Source organism: Chiloscyllium plagiosum, unplaced genomic scaffold (genome assembly GCF_037043375.1).
Source record: "Chiloscyllium plagiosum isolate Xiang-an unplaced genomic scaffold, Cpla_swu_hap1 HiC_scaffold_2, whole genome shotgun sequence".
NCBI classification, from domain to species: domain Eukaryota; kingdom Metazoa; phylum Chordata; class Chondrichthyes; order Orectolobiformes; family Hemiscylliidae; genus Chiloscyllium; species Chiloscyllium plagiosum.
In genome coordinates, this window is record NW_028270140.1 from 91,488,227 (window position 1) to 91,507,188 (window position 18,962).

At 39.0% G+C, this 18,962-nt stretch overlaps 1 protein-coding gene across 5 annotated transcripts in view; it reads left to right on the forward strand.

Annotated features, from left to right (window-relative positions):
- The window catches only part of epb41l4a (erythrocyte membrane protein band 4.1 like 4A), a 303,990-nt gene that overhangs the window by 229,654 nt on the left and 55,374 nt on the right, over window positions 1-18,962 (forward strand). For 4 of the 5 annotated variants that reach the window (XR_015760851.1, XR_015760853.1, XM_043710600.2 and 1 more), the window contains exons 15-17: window positions 11,304-11,384; window positions 13,780-13,893; window positions 16,644-16,694. Coding sequence is in view for 2 of the 5 variants with exons in the window: in XM_043710600.2 (XP_043566535.2) it covers window positions 11,304-11,384; window positions 13,780-13,893; window positions 16,644-16,694 (246 nt within the window). In the remaining 3 variants the exon portion in view is untranslated. The remainder of the gene's footprint in view (window positions 1-11,303; window positions 11,385-13,779; window positions 13,894-16,643; window positions 16,695-18,962) is intronic. The other variant, XR_015760856.1, reaches the window with a different exon arrangement.

The window sequence follows — 18,962 nt, forward strand, 5'->3', positions numbered from 1 at the left end:
ATAATATGGTAGAAGTTAGCATTCAATTTGAGGGGGAGAAATCTGAGTCAGAAACAACTGTACTAAAATAAAATTAAATAAGGGGAATTACTAGATAATAAAGGCTGGGCTAGAAGGAGTAAAATGGGAAAAGAGTTTAGCAGCAAAACCATTTGAAGAACAATGGCAGACATTTAAGAAAATAGTTTGCGGCTCACAACAAAGATATATTCCAGTGAGAGAGAAGGTTTCTAAGAAGGAGATAAGCTAAACATGGTTAACTAAGGAAGTTAAGGACTGAAGGGGAAAGAAATACACTGTACGAAAGATTAGTGGTAAGACAAAGGATTGGAGAAGCTTTTTTTTAAATAAATAAACCGTGACCAAAAAATAATAAAGAGGGAAAAGGCAAATTTTGAGGCCAAGTTTATGGGTAATAGCAAAAAAGTCAGGAAGAGGTTCTTTAAATACATTAAAAAGAAGACAGAGATTAAAGTGAATATAGGTCTGTAAGAGAGTAGGTCTGGGGAAACAATAGTGGGGCACCCTGAAATGGCAGAGAATCTGAATAAATACTTTGCAACAGTTTTCGCAGTAGAAGATACAAATAGCATTCCAAAATTACTGAGTGATTAGAAGGCAAAACAGGGAGTGGAAATACATAGGATAACTATCAATAGAGAAAAAGTGTTAGCAAACTTATAGGGCTAAAGACTGAGTCCCCAGGACCTGAGGGGATGCATTCCAGATATTGAAGGAAGTAGCTACTGAGATGGTAGTTGCACTGGTAGTAATGTTTCAAGAATCCTTAGATTCTGGAAAAGTCCTGGAAAACTGGCAGTGTAACATCTTATTCAAAAAGGGAAGGAGACAATGTACAGGTATTAATAGGGTATAGCTTCATGTTTGTTTTCAGGAAAGTGTTTGTGTTTACTTGAATGGATGTAACAGAGCATTTAGATTAGATTAGATTAGATTAGATTACTTACAGTGTGGAAACAGGCCCTTCGGCCCAACAAGTCCACACCGACCCGCCGAAGCGCAACCCACCCATACCCCTACATTTACCCCTTAAACCTAACACTACGGGCAATTTAGCATGGCCAATTCACCTGACCCGCACATCTTTGGACTGTGGGAGGAAACCGGAGCACCCGGAGGAAACCCACGCAGACACGGGGAGAACGTGCAAACTCCACACAGTCAGTCGCCTGAGTCGGGAATTGAACCCGGGTCTACAGGCGCTGTGAGGCAGCAGTGCTAACCACTGGGCCACCGTGCCGCCCATTTAGAAATACAGAATATGATCAAACAAATTCAGCATGGCCTCATGAAGGAAAAATCATGCCTACGGCCATTACTAGAATATCTTGAGGAAGTAACAGGCAGGATAGTATAGAAGAGGCAGTGGGTGTAATATATTTGAATTCCAGAAGTCATTTGATAAACTACTTAGAAGATTATAGTCCATGGTGTTGGAGGTAGTATATTGAAATGGATAGAGAATTGGCTAGCTAACAGCAGATAGAGATGTGGGATAAGGAAAGGGAATATACTATACCCAAGTGTATGGATGACACAAAAATAGGTGGGGAAGGCTTTCATGAAAATGATATAAAGAGTTTGTGGAGGAATATAGACAGATTAAGTGAATTGGCAAAAACCTGGCAGATTTGTATATAATAAAATGTGCGGTTACGCACTTTGGCAGGAAGAATAGAAGAGCTGAGTATAAATAGAGGAAGATCGCTGAAAGCTACATGACAGAGGAATTTGGTCGTCCTCCTGCGTAAATCACAAAAGGCTAGGACACAAGTTCAGCAGGTAATAGGGAAGACAAATGAAATGTTGGCATTTATTTCAAAGAATATGGAATATAAAAATTGGGAAGACATTCAATAACTGTACAAGTGACTAATTAGACCACAGCTAGAATACTACAAGTAGTTTTGGTCATCTTACATAAGGAAAGATATACCATCATTGGAGGCAGTCCAGCAAATATTCACAAGGTTATAAAGCCATAGAGTCATTCGGCACAGAAACAGACCCTTCAGTCCAAATTCATTCATGCTGACCAGACATCCCAAACTGACCTCGTCCCGTTTGCCAGCTTTTGGCCCATACCTTTCTAAACCCTTCCTATTCATATACTCACCAAGACGCCTTTTAAATGTTGTAATTGTACTCACCTCCACAACTTCCTCTGGCAGCTTGTTCTACACATGCTCCATTTGCATTGTTCCTGGTTTGGAGAGATTTTCTTATGAAGTTGAATCATTTGGGCCTGTATGCATTGGAGTTTAGAAGAATGAGAGGTGACCTTATTGAAACATATAACATTCTTAGGGGACTTGACAGGGTAGGTACTGAGAGGTTGTTACCCCTTATGGGGAATTAGATTAGATTACTTACAGTGTGGAAACAGGCCCTTCAGCCCAACAAGTCCACACCAACCCGCCGAAGCGCAACCCACCCATACCCCTACATTTACCCCTTACCTAACACTACGGGCAATTTAGCATGGCCAATTCACCTGACCTGCACATCTTTAGACTGTGGGAGGAAACCGGAGCACCCGGAGGAAACCCACGCAGACACGGGGAGAACGTGCAAACTCCACACAGTCAGTCGCCTGAGGCGGGAATTGAACCCGGGTCTCTGGCGCTGTGAGGTAGTAGTGCCACCGTGCCGCCCATAGTTCAAGACCAGACGGCATTGCCTTAGAGTAAGGAGTCACCCAGTTAGGACAGAGATGAGGAAGAATTTCTTCTCTCAGAGGATATTAAATCTGTGGAATTCTTTACTAGAGAGGGCTGTCGGGGCAATGTTGTTAAGGTTGAGATTGACAAATTTTTAATCTGTGAGGGCATCAAAGAATATGGGAATTGAGGATTATCAGATCAGCCATGATCTCATTGAGTAGTGGAATAGATATTGACCAGTGAAAAGGAATTTCCTAAATGGACAATCATATTAGTTAGTGAGTGATTAACGAATTGCCTATGTTTTATTGTCTTAAGTGGGGGTTGGGCAAGCTGGAATTAAGGATTGAGACAAAGGCAGAGGGAGGCAATGCCAGGTAGAACGAGGAAGCAAGGATGGTGCCCTTGCACTGTCACCTTCCCGGGACCAAGCACCTCCCTGCTACCCCTGCCAGAACATGCCCACCCAGACCCAAGCAATGTAGAGCAAAACACAACAGCTCCTGTCCCTTCAACCTGAGCACAGCAGTCCCACCTTCTGACTCACGCACAGCAGATTTACCCTCAACATGTCCACAATGCACTCGTCCCTGACCCAAACACAAAAGATTCCACCATTTTCAACCTGAGCACAGCAGTGCTACCCCCTCCCCACCCCTCCTGATCCAGGCACAGCAACACAACATTCCCCCCACCACCACCACCAAGCCCAGCACCATGATTCAATCACTGCTATGTAGAGGTGCCTGTGTTAGACTGGGGTGGACAAAGTTAAAAATCACACAACACCATGTTATAGCCCAATAGGTTTATTTGGAAGCACTAGCTTTTGGAGCGCCTGATGAAGGAGCAGCTCTCCAAAAGCTAGTGCTTCCAAATAAGCCTGTTGGACTATAACCTGATGTTGTGCGATTTTTAACTTCGATCACTGTTGTCACTAGCTATTAGGGATTGATGTATTCTTCTGTCCCCAGGTTGTTTCTGGAATCAATGAAATTATAACAACATTTCTCCTTTGTGCAAAGGAGATTGAAGGGATTATTAAAAGTGGAATGCAGAATTAGCATAGGTTTATATCAGGTAGAGAAAGAAAAAGCACTTCCTTTGTCTCGTAGTACATAGACAAGAAGACATAAGTGTAAGGTTTTAGGCATGTGGAAATGTGAGGAAGAACTTTACTTAATGCAGCGAGTGGTAATGACCTGGAACAGACTGCGCATGAATCTGCTGAAACTGAAATGATCCACAATTTCAAAGAAAAATTGGATGGACTTTGAAGGAAGTAAACCTGTGGGATAGCAGGGAGAAATGGGACTGATTGGATTTCTGTATGGACAGTCAAAATAACTTAATGGGCTGAATGGTCTCCTTCTTTGACAGAAATGAGTATGACTTCTTACAGTAGTGTTATTGGAAATGGTTGATTTGTATCTAATTCTAAATCTGAGTCATAATAAGTTGTGAACATCCCTCTCTTGCCAAGAACTCAGCCTTCAATTTCCCAGCCAATATCCTATTTAGGCCAATGTGCTGCCACACAGTTTGTAATGACAGCTGTTTCAATACTAAAAAAATCTATGTAGTTTGTAATATTATAAAATAAATAGATGTCAGATAATTAGTATGGATGGAAAGGATATAGTTTAATATTATAAAATACATAGGCAAATGTTTTAGTGTTGGTGGTTTTTGTTTTATTCCATTGTAATAGCCATTTTAGATTACACATTAGGCCAAAGTCAAGAAGACGCATCAAATCTTTGAAAGTATTACCAATTAATTGGACTACATTAATTGGGCGAACTTTAGCATAAGCATTGGTCTGTAAAAATTGACTGTTATATGAGCAAATAGGCAAGTACCATTTAATCCAGATGAGGATGATTGGAGTGGTACTTAGTCCCATAATTTATGACTCATAGGTGAGTATGCTATCACTGACCATAGGCTGATGCTACTACGTTCCAGTTACTTTTAAATATCGCATTCACATGTTGAACTTAAGACACAATGGTACTCACAATTTACCTTTATTTAGTGAATAGATTTTATTTCTCTTTTCATAAGGCTTGAGCCATTTTTCAAGACCATCAATTATTTCTGGAAACAAGTTTTTGAAGCTGTCAGACAGCCTACTGGATTAGATGATTCATTTGGTGCTGAAAGGAAAGAAGCACTTAACAATCACTGTACATTGCTGTGAATGTTCTCCAGGCATCTCTGACTGAAATGTGAGTGATAGTCAATCTGGGCCAGACTGTCCCTGCTCCTGGCTGAAGGATGCTGCTGCCTGGAAGCAAACAGACTATATATGGGATAATAGTGAAGTTGAAACAGAATCCATCCAGATTAAATTTAAGAATTAAGGATACAAATTATTCTTTGAAGTTTCTACATGAAATCATGCCCTCAGCCCAATGTAGTAAATTAAATGAAGAATAAAACCACTCCAACACAAATTCAGTAATCGGAAGATATATAGTATTACTTTCAGCAGTTGCAGAACATCAATCAAAGTGAGTCTTTGAGCGCATATTTCAGCTGGAGTGCCAAGATTAATCATTTACAATGGGACTGACTTAGCGTCCAGTCTTCCTGATTGAGTCTTCCTATTTGATGGCATCTAAATACACTTGGTGCCAGAGTGATGGTTACAGAATAACCTGAAAAATCAGGAAGACTTTTTTGGTTTTGCTTTTCTGTAAACAGGCTAGTGAACTCAACAGAGCTCGGCAAAGACTTCACATTGCCTATTAGTTGATATTCTGTGGCATTGCACGTGCAGAGTCATTTGAACTGTAGCCTACAGATGAAGTAGGTTAGATAAGAAGAAAGCATTGAGCCAGAGTGCACAGGAACAGGCCATTTTTAAAAAAAATCAATGACTTTTGTGACAGTAAGATCACCAACACTTTTTTAGTCTCTCAAAAATTTTTTATCATCCATCCAGTGTATTCTTCACTTTAATGATCCCTCAAATTTTACCACATTGGATATAAATGCATCTCACAAACACATTGGAGTGCGTCAATTGCAGGATGACAAGCCATTGGTTTGGTTCTGAAGTTAGAGTCATAGAGTCATACAGATGTACAGCATGGAAACAGACCTCTTGGTCCAACTCGTCCATGTTGACCACATTATCCTAAATTAATCTAGTACCATTTGCCAGCACTTGGCCCATATCCCTCTAAACCCTTCCTATTTCCATTCAGATACCTTTTAAGTATTGTAATTGTCCCAGCCTCCATCACGTCCTCTGGCAGCTAATTCCATACATATACCACCCTTTGCATGAAAACTTTTCCTCTTAGGTCCCTTTTAATTTTTTTGCCTCTCACCTTAAATCTATGCCCTCTAATTCTGGACTCCCCCACCCCAGGGAAAAGACCTGTCTATTTACCCTATGCATATCCCTCATGATTTTATAAACCTATATAAGGTCACCCCTAAGCCTCCGACGCTTCAGGGAAAATAGCCCCAGCCTATTCAGCGACTCCATATAGCTCAAACCCTCCAACCTGGCAACATCCTTGTAAATCTTTTCTGAACCTTCTCAAGTTTCCTATGGGAGGGAGACCAGAATTGCACACAATATTCCAAAAGTGGCCTAAGTCCCCTTACAACAATTTAGAAAAAAATACTCCAACATTGAGAAAGACACTTTTGCTCTAGTTTTCAGAATAAGATAGCTAGATATATACTTACCCAACAAGTATTTCATTGTTCATATCAAACACAAACCACTAGAAATATCTCTCAAAAACTTTTCACAAGTACAAATCCACAATGCCAATGACTCTGTACAGATGCAAAGCTGCAGTGTAGCAACATTATACAAACCATGTTCCCAAATTACTAATACTGATGCTCTGAGGCAACTTCCAAATCAGACAAAGAACAATGATATTTCCACAAGTGGACATTATTGAATCTCTGTTAGAAGACAGTCTTAACATCAATCTCAGTTACTGCCATGCAAAGCTAATGCAGCCAGTTATGTCAGTTGACAACTAGCTGTAACAGCTGAAAAAGATCGTCATTAGTGGGAGAACTAAATACTTCCAACAAATCTGAAGGCAAGCATGTTCTTTTTGGTCATTCAGAGAGGAATTTAGTCTCTCTAGGAATGTGATCTTAAAATCCAAAAACAAGTCATAATTCCACAACTATGTGAAGACATGCTAAACCATATGCATACAGGTTCTGTAGGTAAGAGAAAGCCAGGAAATTAGTGCTTGAACATAATTTTAGCCCAGCATAAATACAAACATCAATCCATTAATCAAGTTATGTGTAACATGTCAATTCTATCAACTTCAAAAATAAAGAGAGTCTCTTCTTGCATACAAGATTCCTTCGGAGTCATGGTACAAAATTGATGCAATTCCAAAGACACTATTATATTCTAGTAATCAATCACTTCATTAAATTTTCTTTTGTATGACAAATTAAATATCACACTTGTACCAAATTAGTTGACAGATTGAACACTGTATAGGTGGTGGATAGAGGGTCCAGAGGAGATTTACCAGGATGCTGCCTGGATTGGAGGACATGTCTTGTGAAGAAAGGTTGAGGGAGCTAGGGCTTTTCTCATTGGAGTGAAGAAGGATGAGAGGTGACTTGATAGAGGTGTATGAGATGATGAGAGCCATAGACAGAGTGAATAGCGAGAGACTTTTTCCCAGGGCAGAAATGGCTATCACAAGGGGGCGTAATTTTAAGGTGATTGGAGGAAGGTTTAGGAGAGATGTCCGAGGTGAATTCTTTACACAGAGAGTGGTGGGTGTGTGGAATGCACTGCCAGCGATGATAGTAGAGTCAGATACATTAAGGACACTTAAGCAACTCTTGGGTAGGCACACGTATGATAGTAAAATGAAGGGTATGTAGGTTAATTTGATCTTAGAGTAGGGTAAGCAGTCGACACAACATCGCGGGCTGAAGGCCCTGTACTGTGCTGTACTGTTCTATGTTCTATATAAAATAGAGATTATAGACTGGTAAGGCTGACATCAGAGTAGGGAAAATGCTAGTGTCCATTATAAACATTTAATTGTAGAGCATTTGGAGAACAGTGACAGGATTGGGCAGAGTCAGTATAAATTGACAAAAGAGAAATCACGTTGACAAAGCTACTGGAATTCTTTGAGAATGTGACTAGTAATTTGATGAGGGGGACACAGTGGATATGGTTAACTTGAACTTTAAGAAGGCTTTCAATAAAGTGTCAAATAAGAAATTAGTATGTAATATTAAAGCACATTCAATTGAGGGTAGTGTACTGTCATGGTAGAGAACTGGTTGGCAAACAAGAAACAAAAAATAGGATTAAACAGGTCTTTTTCTGAGTGGAAGGCAGTGACTAATGGGATACTGCAGGGATCAGTGCTTGGACCCCAGTTAGCACAATATATATAATGATTTGGATGAGGTAACTAAATATAATATCTCCAAGTTTGTAGACATCGAACACAAAGCTTGGTGAGAGAGTGAACTCTGAGGAGGATGCAGAGATGTCATAGTGTGATTTGGCCAAGTTGATTGAGTTGGTAAATGCATAGCAGATGAAACAAAAAACGGAAGGTTGATTATTATGTAAATGCAGACAGATTGGGGAAAGGGAGTTGCAATGAGACCTAGGTGTCTTTGTACACCAGTTACTCAAAGCATGCGGGTGCATCAGGTAGTGAAGAAGGCTGATAACATGTTTGCCTTCATAGAAATAGGATTGGAGTACAGGAGAAGGGGTATTTTGCTATTTTTGTACAAGGCCTTTGTTGAGACCACACCTGGAGTATTGCATGCAGATTTGGCCCCCCCATATGAGGAAGGATGTTGTGTCTATGGACGGAGTGCAACAAAGGTTTACTAGACTGATTCCTGGGATGGCATGGACTGACATATGAAGAGATTGATTAGGACTATATTCACAGAAATTTAGGAGAATAAGGGGGGGCTTTCATACAAACCTATAAAGACTATACAGGGTAAACGCAAGAAGAATGTTCCTGATGACTGGGGAGTCCAGAACCAGGGTTCACAGTTTAAGGATATGGGGTAGGCCCTTTAGTATTGAGAAGAGGAAATATTTCTTCATGCAAAGAATGCTGAGCCTGTAGAATTCTCTGTCACAAAAAGTATTCAAGGCCAAATATCTAATATTTTCAAGAAGTAGTTAGAGATAATTCTTAGGGCTAAAGGGATCAAAGGGTATGGGGAGAAAGTGGGAACTGGTTATTGAGTTATATGCTCAGCCATGATTGTATTGATAGATGAAGCAGGCTTGAAGGGCTAAATGGCATACACCTGCTCCTACTTTGCAATTTTCTCTGTTTCTATGACCTAGACTTGGCTGAAAGGGCTGGTAGCTCAGCATTCCTGATTATATAGTAGTCAGACAAGATGGAGATGGAGTTTCATAATATTGATCAAAAAAAGCTTGTATTCCAATCTGGTGAGTGGCTTGTTGGCTTCTAAGGACCTTTCCCATCTCAAAGTCCATCTCCATAGCAACAAAAATCACTAGGATCTTGTATCTAGATAGAAATGCTGACTAACTATCCTTCAGACTCCCAAACCTTATATATTAAAACTCAATTGACAGTTAAATTGTAACTGCTTACAAAACTTGATATTCTTATCACCTTCCTGTGACTTTAAAAAATAATAATCTATCCGTTGTTAGCACAGGCACCCCTAACGCTATATAAATGTGAACACCTTGTATTTTCTTCCTCATAAAACAATTTAGTCTTCTCTTTAATTTTTAACGACCATACCATCCAGGTTTATTGTGTTTCAATAATTCAGTATAGACCACATGATACTCCTTGCTGATTTTTATTTCTAGATTTTTACCCTAAGTTCAAAGCACAGTCCCAAAACATAACCATCTTATAATATCTTGTGACTGTAACATTGGGTTTAGCTTGATAAGCTGTGGTGAACAAAAATATAGTGTCATGCTTCCTGTGACCCACAAAGTTTGAGCTTCATTTATACGGATGTGTACTGAACAATCCTAGTAAAATTATGTTAGTCCAGTCCTGTATATTTTGACTAACGGTACTGGTTAGAATCTTTTGTAAGGATGGAGCTAAGATGACATTTATAAAATCTTTGGTCCTTGCAGTCTCTTAAGGATAATTTCCGCTGCCTTACAATACTTCCTGTCCTGTGAGTAATCCTGTAAATACTTTCTTTTCTGATTACCTGAGTGGCTTTGTGCTGTTACGTACAAGCTCCTACATTAATTTAAAATGCAATCTATTTGACCACCTTTACTGAAAGCAGTACTGATATGCAAATATGCAAAAATGTGGTTATAACTCAATGTAGTTCATCCACTAAACAATGAAACAAATGAATGGAGTACCATAGAGAAAATCTTTAACCTGAAATAATTCTGATATTACATTTTCTTTAAATAGCCTAAAACTAAAGTGTGCTAATGCTGTGCTAATGCTGAGCTTTGACCCTAATTTCCTGTTTTAATAATAGCATCAAATGGGAACAGAATAAAAACAACAACTTGCATTTATATAGCACCTCAAACATTGTAAAACATACAGTGTTTATCACAGGCGTGTTATCAAAAACATTGACACCAGATCACTTAAGGAGATATTAGGGCAGATGAGAGACAGATTTTAAGGAGCATCTTAAATAAGGAAAAAGAAAGACAGAGAAGTGGGGGGGCTTAGGAAGATAATTCCAGGCAGCTATGATTGCCAACTGTGGACCAGCTAAAATTAGAGATACCCTGTACTCAAGAGGGTGAAATTTGAGGAAATGAGAGACATCTGTGAATTATAGGACTTGAGGCAATTACTGAGATAGAGATAAACAAGGTCATGAAGGATTTGAAAACAAGCATGAGAATTTTAAAATTGGGCTGTTTCCAGACTGGAGGGAGTGTAACTAGTCAGCAGGATCTAGTGTGAGTTTGTATGCAGGCAGCAGATCTTTGGGTGAACTTGTGTTTATAAATGGTGGAAGGTCAGAAGCAGAAGGTCAGGAGAACGTTGGAATAGTTAAAATATTAACCTATATTTATAGTAGTGTTTTTTCTAAAGAACATTACATCTAATGAAGTATGTTTTGATGGCAGTGGCTTTTATGATGTGAGAAAGTATCAGCCAAATTCTGCACAGCAAAGTACCACAAACAGCAATGTGATTACAACCAGATAATCTGTGCTGATGTTGTTGTATGAGAACTCAACATTGGTTGGATCACTGAGACTGCAATTGCCTGTATGGATTAATCCTTATTCAGAAACCTATGGGAGTAACAGATTCTTTGTCATACAATATAAATGGGGTCCGTGTTAAAATGTGAATGGGCTTCAGTGATATTTCTACTGATATAGGAATCAAATGTGTAGAAAGTCAATCAGCATCTGTGCATTTGTGTGACAATCATTTTTATACATTACCTTTTATAGTAGTCAGAAGTCACATGACACCAGGAAATAGGCCAACAAGTTTAGTTGAAATCACAAGCTTTCAGAGCTCTGCTCCTTTATCAGGTGAACACTTCACTATATCTAGTGTATGTATCACTGTGGAATTTAATTGTTCTGAAAATTGAAACTTGTTATCTTCTTCTTAGCTCCAAGGTAACCAAACAGGATAGTAGTCCAGACACACAAACCAAACCCAGTGCACCATGGAAAGAAAATGGTCCCCAAGGGTAGGAATCAACATTAGAAATCAAATCGTATTTGAAATTACCAGTTGTTCTCTTAAATAGTCACCAAATCACTTAAATGATTTGAAAGCATTACTTCTGATATTTTGTGGCTTTGAATTGTATTTGGCACAATAGCAGTTTCTTGTTTCAAATTTTCAGGATGAATGCCTTCTTTAAGAGAAATAATATTGAATTCTTGTATACATACTTTTCCATTTAGATCCTTTATAGACAAACCTAGGGGCAAAACAAGTTGGGAGGTAGAATGGGGGGAGAGGGTGAAGCAGTGGATGGGAGACAGATATGGGAGAGAATTTATACTCCTTGGATTTCTGACCTCAACCCAGCTATTTGTGACTTTAATGGAGGTTGAAAGGTGGCAAGTGTCCAAGATGTTGTGAAACTTGAAAGGGTTCAGAAAAGATTTACAAGGATGTTGCCAGCGTCGGAGGCTGAGGGGTGACCTTATAGAGGTTTTCAAAATTATGAGGGGCATGGATAGGATAAATAGGCAAAGTCTTTTCCCTGGGGTCGGGGAGTCCAGAAGTAGACGGCATAGGTTTAGGGTGAGAGGGGAAAGATATAACAGAGACCTAAGGGGCAACTTTTTCACGCAGAGGGTGGTACGTGTATGGAATGAGCTGCCAGAGGATGTGGTGGAGGCTGGTACAATTGCAACATTTAAGAGGCATTTGGATGGATATATGAATAGGAAGGGTTTGGAGGGATATGGGCCGGGCGCTGGCATGTGGGACTAGATTGGGTTGAGATATCTGGTCTGCAAGGACGGGTTGGACCGAAGGGTCTGTTTCCATGCTGTACATCTCTATGACTCTATGTTAGGAAGGGGCAGATCAATACATGGCATATGATGGTGAGGTTGTGAGCTTCATTGTTTGTCAACTTATTGAATTTTTCTGATGTTGGCCTGCTCTCTTCAGGCTTGAGAAACCTGGGAGCTAGACTGAGGTGAAAATCTGGTTGATACTTGCAATGAGTGCTTTTACACCTCCCTGCTAGATTCAGCATCTGCCTGAGGAACCCCTGGGCTCATGTATCCTGATCCTAATGAAGATACCCACAAACCCTCTTACACTCACTTACCAAAGCTTCTGATTTTACCCTAAGGCCTCTGACTCCTTTCCACTGAGACCTTTAACCATTTCCAAGTCTCTGATTCCTCTGAAGGCCTTTGAATCCCTCCCAAGGGCTCTTTTCTTCCTCCCACAAAGCATCCAACATTTCTTCTCAATCTCAAATGCCCCTTGAGGCCCCCACATTCCTCCATCTCATTGCTGATATCTCATGGTCAAATAAGGTAATGGTTCTGAAAGTGTTAATGTTGGAAACAGCATTAAGCTCCATCCAGTTTGATGATGTCATAAGAACTAGGGTAAGCAAAACATTTTAGCATCACAAGATGACAGACCATTATTCTAGGTGCCCATCATAGAACATAGAACATAGAACATAGAACAATACAGGGCAGAACAGGCCTTTCGGCCCTCGATGTTGCACCAACCTGTGAACTAATCTAAGCCCATACCCCTACACGATCCCATTATCATCCATTTGCTTATCCAAGGATTGTTTAAATCTCCCTAATGTGGCTGTGTTAACTACATTGGCAGGCACGCCCTTACCGCTCTGAGTGGTAATAGTCTTTATAACAACGCCTAACCTATGAATGCAAATTGCTTTCATGCAATAAACTACATCTTATTTAAAACAAGAGCTTCTTCTCATTGAGAAGCTCATTAGTTATGGTGCAATGGTAGTGTCCCTAACCTGGATCAGGAGGCCTGGTTGAAGTCCCATCTGCTCCAAAGGTGTGTAATAACATCTCTGAACAGGTTGAATTAGAAAAATACTCACTGGTGGATTTCCACTGCTACCATAAACCAAGTTGGCCCTTAGACCCAGTCAAGAAAAGGGGAGGATGGCACCAAACTGACCAACCACAAGTGGTACTGGCTAGCATCACAACACATACAACTTAATCTAACCCCAACAGCCACAGCTCTGATACCCCACCCTAAGATCAGCCTGGTGCCCCCAGTACAGACGTATCTGCCCCCATAGCTAACACAGAGCAGTTTTGCCTCCACAACTGTAGAGGATATCTCAATGTATAGTTTTAGCACAACTTGCTGACTCACTGGTTCCAGATTGGACTTGCAAGTAAAATTTCAGTTTATCATATCCTCTTCTCCCTTTCCCCAAAAAACAAAATACTCCAAGTCTTTTGGTTCAATCTGACTCATTTCCAATCATTTGTACCAAGAAAAACATCAGCATGCAAATTGCCAGAGTTGCTAACATACCGAATGCACCTTTTCAATAATTAGATAATTAGAGTTAATTATCTAATCGCATACTGAATTTTTGTTTGCAGCGGATTATACATTTCTCCAAGTGAACGCAACAAATCACCAAAATTCCCTCATCCTAAACGACGGACTCCTTCTGGAGGAAGTGATAATGAGTCGGGTCAGCCTGGGAGACGAAGGTAAGATTTTGTTATATTTTTAAAGTTGATTCCATTGCAGCTTTGACCAATGCCTGACACCCCCAAATTCTAGAGCCCACACTACAGTCCCAAATCCTCCTATCCCCGGTTTGGACACATCCAAAATGCGTGTTACCTGAAATCATCTCATCTCTTGTATTTCTGGGTCAGTTCAAGAACATGCTGCTTCTCTCCAATGCCTATCTGATATGTAACACAATACTCAAAAACAGTAGAACAAAACAATGGTTATGATGTATTTCAGAAAATAAATGCAAATTCATGAAGGTAGCCCAGCTTAGCAAAATGTTGTGAATCTGGGGGTGTACTTGTATTTTGAAGCATAGAATGAGAAAAAGAGTGTGGATTAGGTAACATTGCACTCTGCTCCTCGTAAGGATCATGGTGAACAGCAGCTTTCTGAAGACTAGTTTAGTCACATTGACATTAACAGTAGCTTGGGAACAGCTGCACATGTAACTCCATGTTTTCATACTGACCGATGATGAGAAAAAGAGAATAAATTATAGAAAAAGGAGAAAAATCTTCGAGGAAAAATAATCTTCTTGGGAACATGATGTTTTAAAACAATTACAGTGTTTATCCAATAATTATTTACAAAATAATAAATTTGATTGTTAGCTGTGCCAACCCAAGAATTTTGTATGTCATTTTGTTTCGTGGCTTCCCTCTTCCTAGTACGCACATGCACTAAAACTCGGCAGCCTTCACAGAAACATGCCAATAGGTAATACAACACCAGCTAAATGAATAAGAACGAAATTAAAGACAGTTCTTAGAAATATTGAAACTAGATGAGGATATTATAGGGTGCTGTTCTTTTTCAGGTAGGTAGCTTGCAGTGTGAAATTGTTCTGACTGGGAACTGCAGCAGTGTCATATCATAGGGTAACTAGAACAACCTTGCAAACATTTCTTGCGCCTTGCTGTTGAAACCAGAATCAACAAATGTTAATGATGATAAAGTAGACAAATATGGTAGTCCAGTGTTCTTAATTCTTTATTTGGGATGTGGCCATGCTCATAGGACCAGTATTAGTTGCTGTCCCTGTATGACTTTGAATTTTATACCTTGCTAGGCCATTTCAGTGGGAAGTTAATAGTTAACCACATTGCTGTGATTCATATAGGGCAGACCAGGTAAGATCTGCAGATTTCCTCCCCTAAAGGACATGAGTAAACCAGATGGGTTTTCGCAACATTGATGATAGTTTCATGGTCATTATCATTGAGAATGGATTTATTAATTGAATGTTAATTCCACCAGCTACTATGGGGGGATTTGAGCCCATGTCCCCAAATCATTAGCTTGAGCTTTTGGGTTGCTATTCTTGCGACATTACCATAAGCCACCCTCTGGTAACTTATTATTGTTGATTATTCTAACAGTCAAAGTTGTGATTTCAAATTCTGTTGTGGTAACCTGAATTTAATAAGTGTTATCATTTGTGAATTAGCATGAGGAAGATGATGATGAAACCTATTATCCTGTTTTAAAACCACAAATGCTTCACTAATATTCTTCAGAGAAGATTAATGGCTATCTCATTTGGCCTATTTGTGACTTGAGTATCTTCATTGCAATATGTTGCTATTCACCTTATCTTATGAGAACCTGTCTTTCAATAGACCTTCAAGAAATAATTAAAGCTAATACATTCAGTGATGGTTGATGGGGTTGGGCTAGGATTAACAGTATGAATCAAGAGGGCTTGTGAAATATTGTTTAAAAGGTGATGGGTTTTCAACATTTTGAAGGTTTAGGTCCACAGCTGATCCCTTTCTGCCAAACCTTATACAGCAAGACATTCAGCTCATTATGCCTCCCTGTAAAGGAACTATTCAGCTTCTTCAAGAGTCTTATTATTTCCACATAATACAGCAATTCTTTCCACTTTAAGAATCAATCCAATTCTAATTTGAATGTTCATGTTAAGCCTACATCACCCACCCTTTCAGACAGTGCAATCCACGTTATAAGCTGAATAGATTCTTAAGATTTCGGAGCAGAATTAGGTCATTCCACCCATCAAGTTTGCTCCGGCATTCAATCATGGCTGACCTGCTCCTCATCCCCATTTTCCTGCCTTTTCTCCATATTCCTTCAACCCATCACCATTAAAAATCTGTCTAACTTCTTCTTAAATTTACTCACTGTCCCAGCATCAAGAACATTTTGGGGTAGCGAAATCCACAGATTCACAACCCTTTGAGAGAAGTAGTTTCTCCTCAACTCTGTTTTATATTTGCTACCCTTTATCGTAAGACTATGACCTCTCGTCCTAGAATGTCCCACAACAGGAAGCATCCATTTCGCATCTAGTTTATCCACACCTTTTATCATCTTGAATGCCTCAATTTGAACTCCCCTCGATGTACATAAAAAAATCCTCATGTCACCTCTGGTTCTTTTCCAATTACCTTAAATCTTTATCCTTAGAGTACTGATCCTTTTGGAACCATTGAAAAGCATTGGAAAGAGTTCCTGTTTACTAACTCTATTAAAGACCTTTCATTTTGAACATTGCTATTAAATCTTATTTTAACCTTCTCTGTTTTAAGAACAAAAACCCCAGTTGTACACATCCAAATTTCTGTATACATAAACCCTTAATCAGAGATGCTTGTTTGTTCCGTTGAAAGTAAATCCTTGTTCATTGTAGATGATTAATGTATCCTGTAGTAGAAAAAAAGAAGTAATTTGATTTCAACTTGTTTGACCTAACCAGGAAGAACCAAAACAATGGAGGGAATATAGATTCAAAGCAACAAAAGAGAAGGTAAGTTGTTTTAAAAAGTGGCCAATGTGCACATAAGTACTAGAAAATGCAACAGTGCAATTACATGACTGGTTACTGGATGATTGTTTGTTTGTATTCAGTGACATTTTCCAAGAAAACTGGAATTGTTGAGTGTCCTCATCCATCAAGTTTTGCAGGAGCTACTTTGAGGAAATAAAGTTATGATGTTTTGACCTTCGATTAAATTGTTAAGATCTTAATTTTTCAACGAGCAAGCATAGAAAGCTGATTTTAAAAGATATTCTTTTCTAATGTACAATCAAAATAGAGTAGTCTGCTTTTTGTTTGGCTACTATAATATTTTAGAATTAAAGTTAGACACGTTTCCTTGTCATATGCACCATGCTTAGATAGCATATATTTCTGGATTTAGGTTGTCCCTTACAGCATTCCTTCACAGTGTAAGGGAGGAGAAAATATTGTAAATCTTTACCTAAAATTGGTAAAGATCCTAAAAATGCATGAATCTAAACTAATACAGTGAATATTAACTTTAAGACTGAACAGAATCTGAGCTATTTATTTTGTGTCAAGTGTGGTCAGACCTACATGCAAATGACTCAACTTTCATTTGTCAAACCAGCCATTGATCAGAAGCCAATTAATGATTTCATTTTGAATAGGATGTGTTTACCTGTTACAGGCAGAAATGAGAGTTGGGAAATATCCAGACTCAGTGTGCTTGCCTCATAAGCAAGAACCTCAAAACATATGACTTTCATTCTGGTAGGTGGGTGGCTGGCTAGGTGAATGCAAGCTGGAGTCAGTCCCATCAGTGCTGGACATTTAGAGGTGGCACCATCATGAGCCAGTACAAAGACCTGCCATGGATTTCTGGGGCTTTGTACAAGTTTACTTTAATCAGTATTGGGCACTGTAGTCTTTTATGTTGACATCCATTTGCCTCCTCCCCACTTCAATATCCTATTCATATCAAACCATTCCCCCAACATTCAGTCAATGCCTACCCCCCCCCCCCCCCCACACCAACCTCTAAGCAAACCCTATCATTCCATGACCCCTATAGTCCCTATGTAAATTTAATGCTAACACATACCTCAGCTACCATCCTTTATCCTTACATCCTCCATGCCAACATACCAAATATTCACCATAGACAGACTTCAGGAGGCACACTATGATGAAATGAAGTAAAGTTCTCAGCAATATTACAGATTTCATTATATATATACATTTTCATTTGTGGAAGCCTATTCAACACATTTAAATTCCTGCAATCACTAAAACCCTTATTTAGGCAAACATTTATATTCATAACCCATATCAATTATAGCTAATCCTTCAATATTCTCTTGGAGCTGTTAATCAAACCATGAACTTTGAGACCTTCCTTACTTAGGTAATAACAGTCAAACAACACTAATCCCATAATGATAACCCTAGTCTAGAACCATCATTAAACCAATTATTTTTGATGGAAACAAAGGAAAGTTTTTTTTATTTAAAAGGCGGGGATTTTAATATCTTGGTAGCATGATAGTTCTGCTATCTTGTCTGTGCTTAACAAGCCTTCACATCTCCACCATGAAGTTGTGAACTGTACACTGCAGTTTGAGTCCATTCTTGGATTGGAAATTAGGTCTTCTTGACCTATGCTCTAAAGTTAAATGGTTAGATTCTTGATGAACTGGGAAGTGAAAGATTATTGGTGATAGATGAATATGTGAAGTAATCAGATAGCCATGATCCTATTGAATGGTAGAACAGAATTGAGCTGTTGAGTGGCCAAATTTGTTTTTTGTTATGAATTCCTTCTGTATCTAAAAAATGTTAGTCAGTGAAGTGATGTTGCCACTGTTCACAAAAGCTAAAACTGCCCACAGATTTTCTACATTCTCTTGAGCAGTTCCTGGATATAATTTCCAGTGATACATTTTTATACAGGGAAATGTGGCAAGTAACAATGTGCCTCTTCGAACAATCAAATTGAAGATTCCTCACTAAGACATTCGGCCATGTCTAAACTTGGACACATAAATTAGAATATTTAATTCTGTGTATCATGTATAAAAGCCAAATGAGAGAAAGAGAAACATTTGGTAGAGAGATAAACAAAAGATATCTTTAAAATCTTCAAAAATTATTGAATTTTGAAGTAATGAGACTCCATATTTAAAAAGTTCAACATTTATATGTTTGAGAGGTAGTTTGAACATAATTAAGATTTGTCGTTGCATTAAAAGTGCACTTGATTTTGAATACACCAGCCCTGTCTTTTTCTGGCAT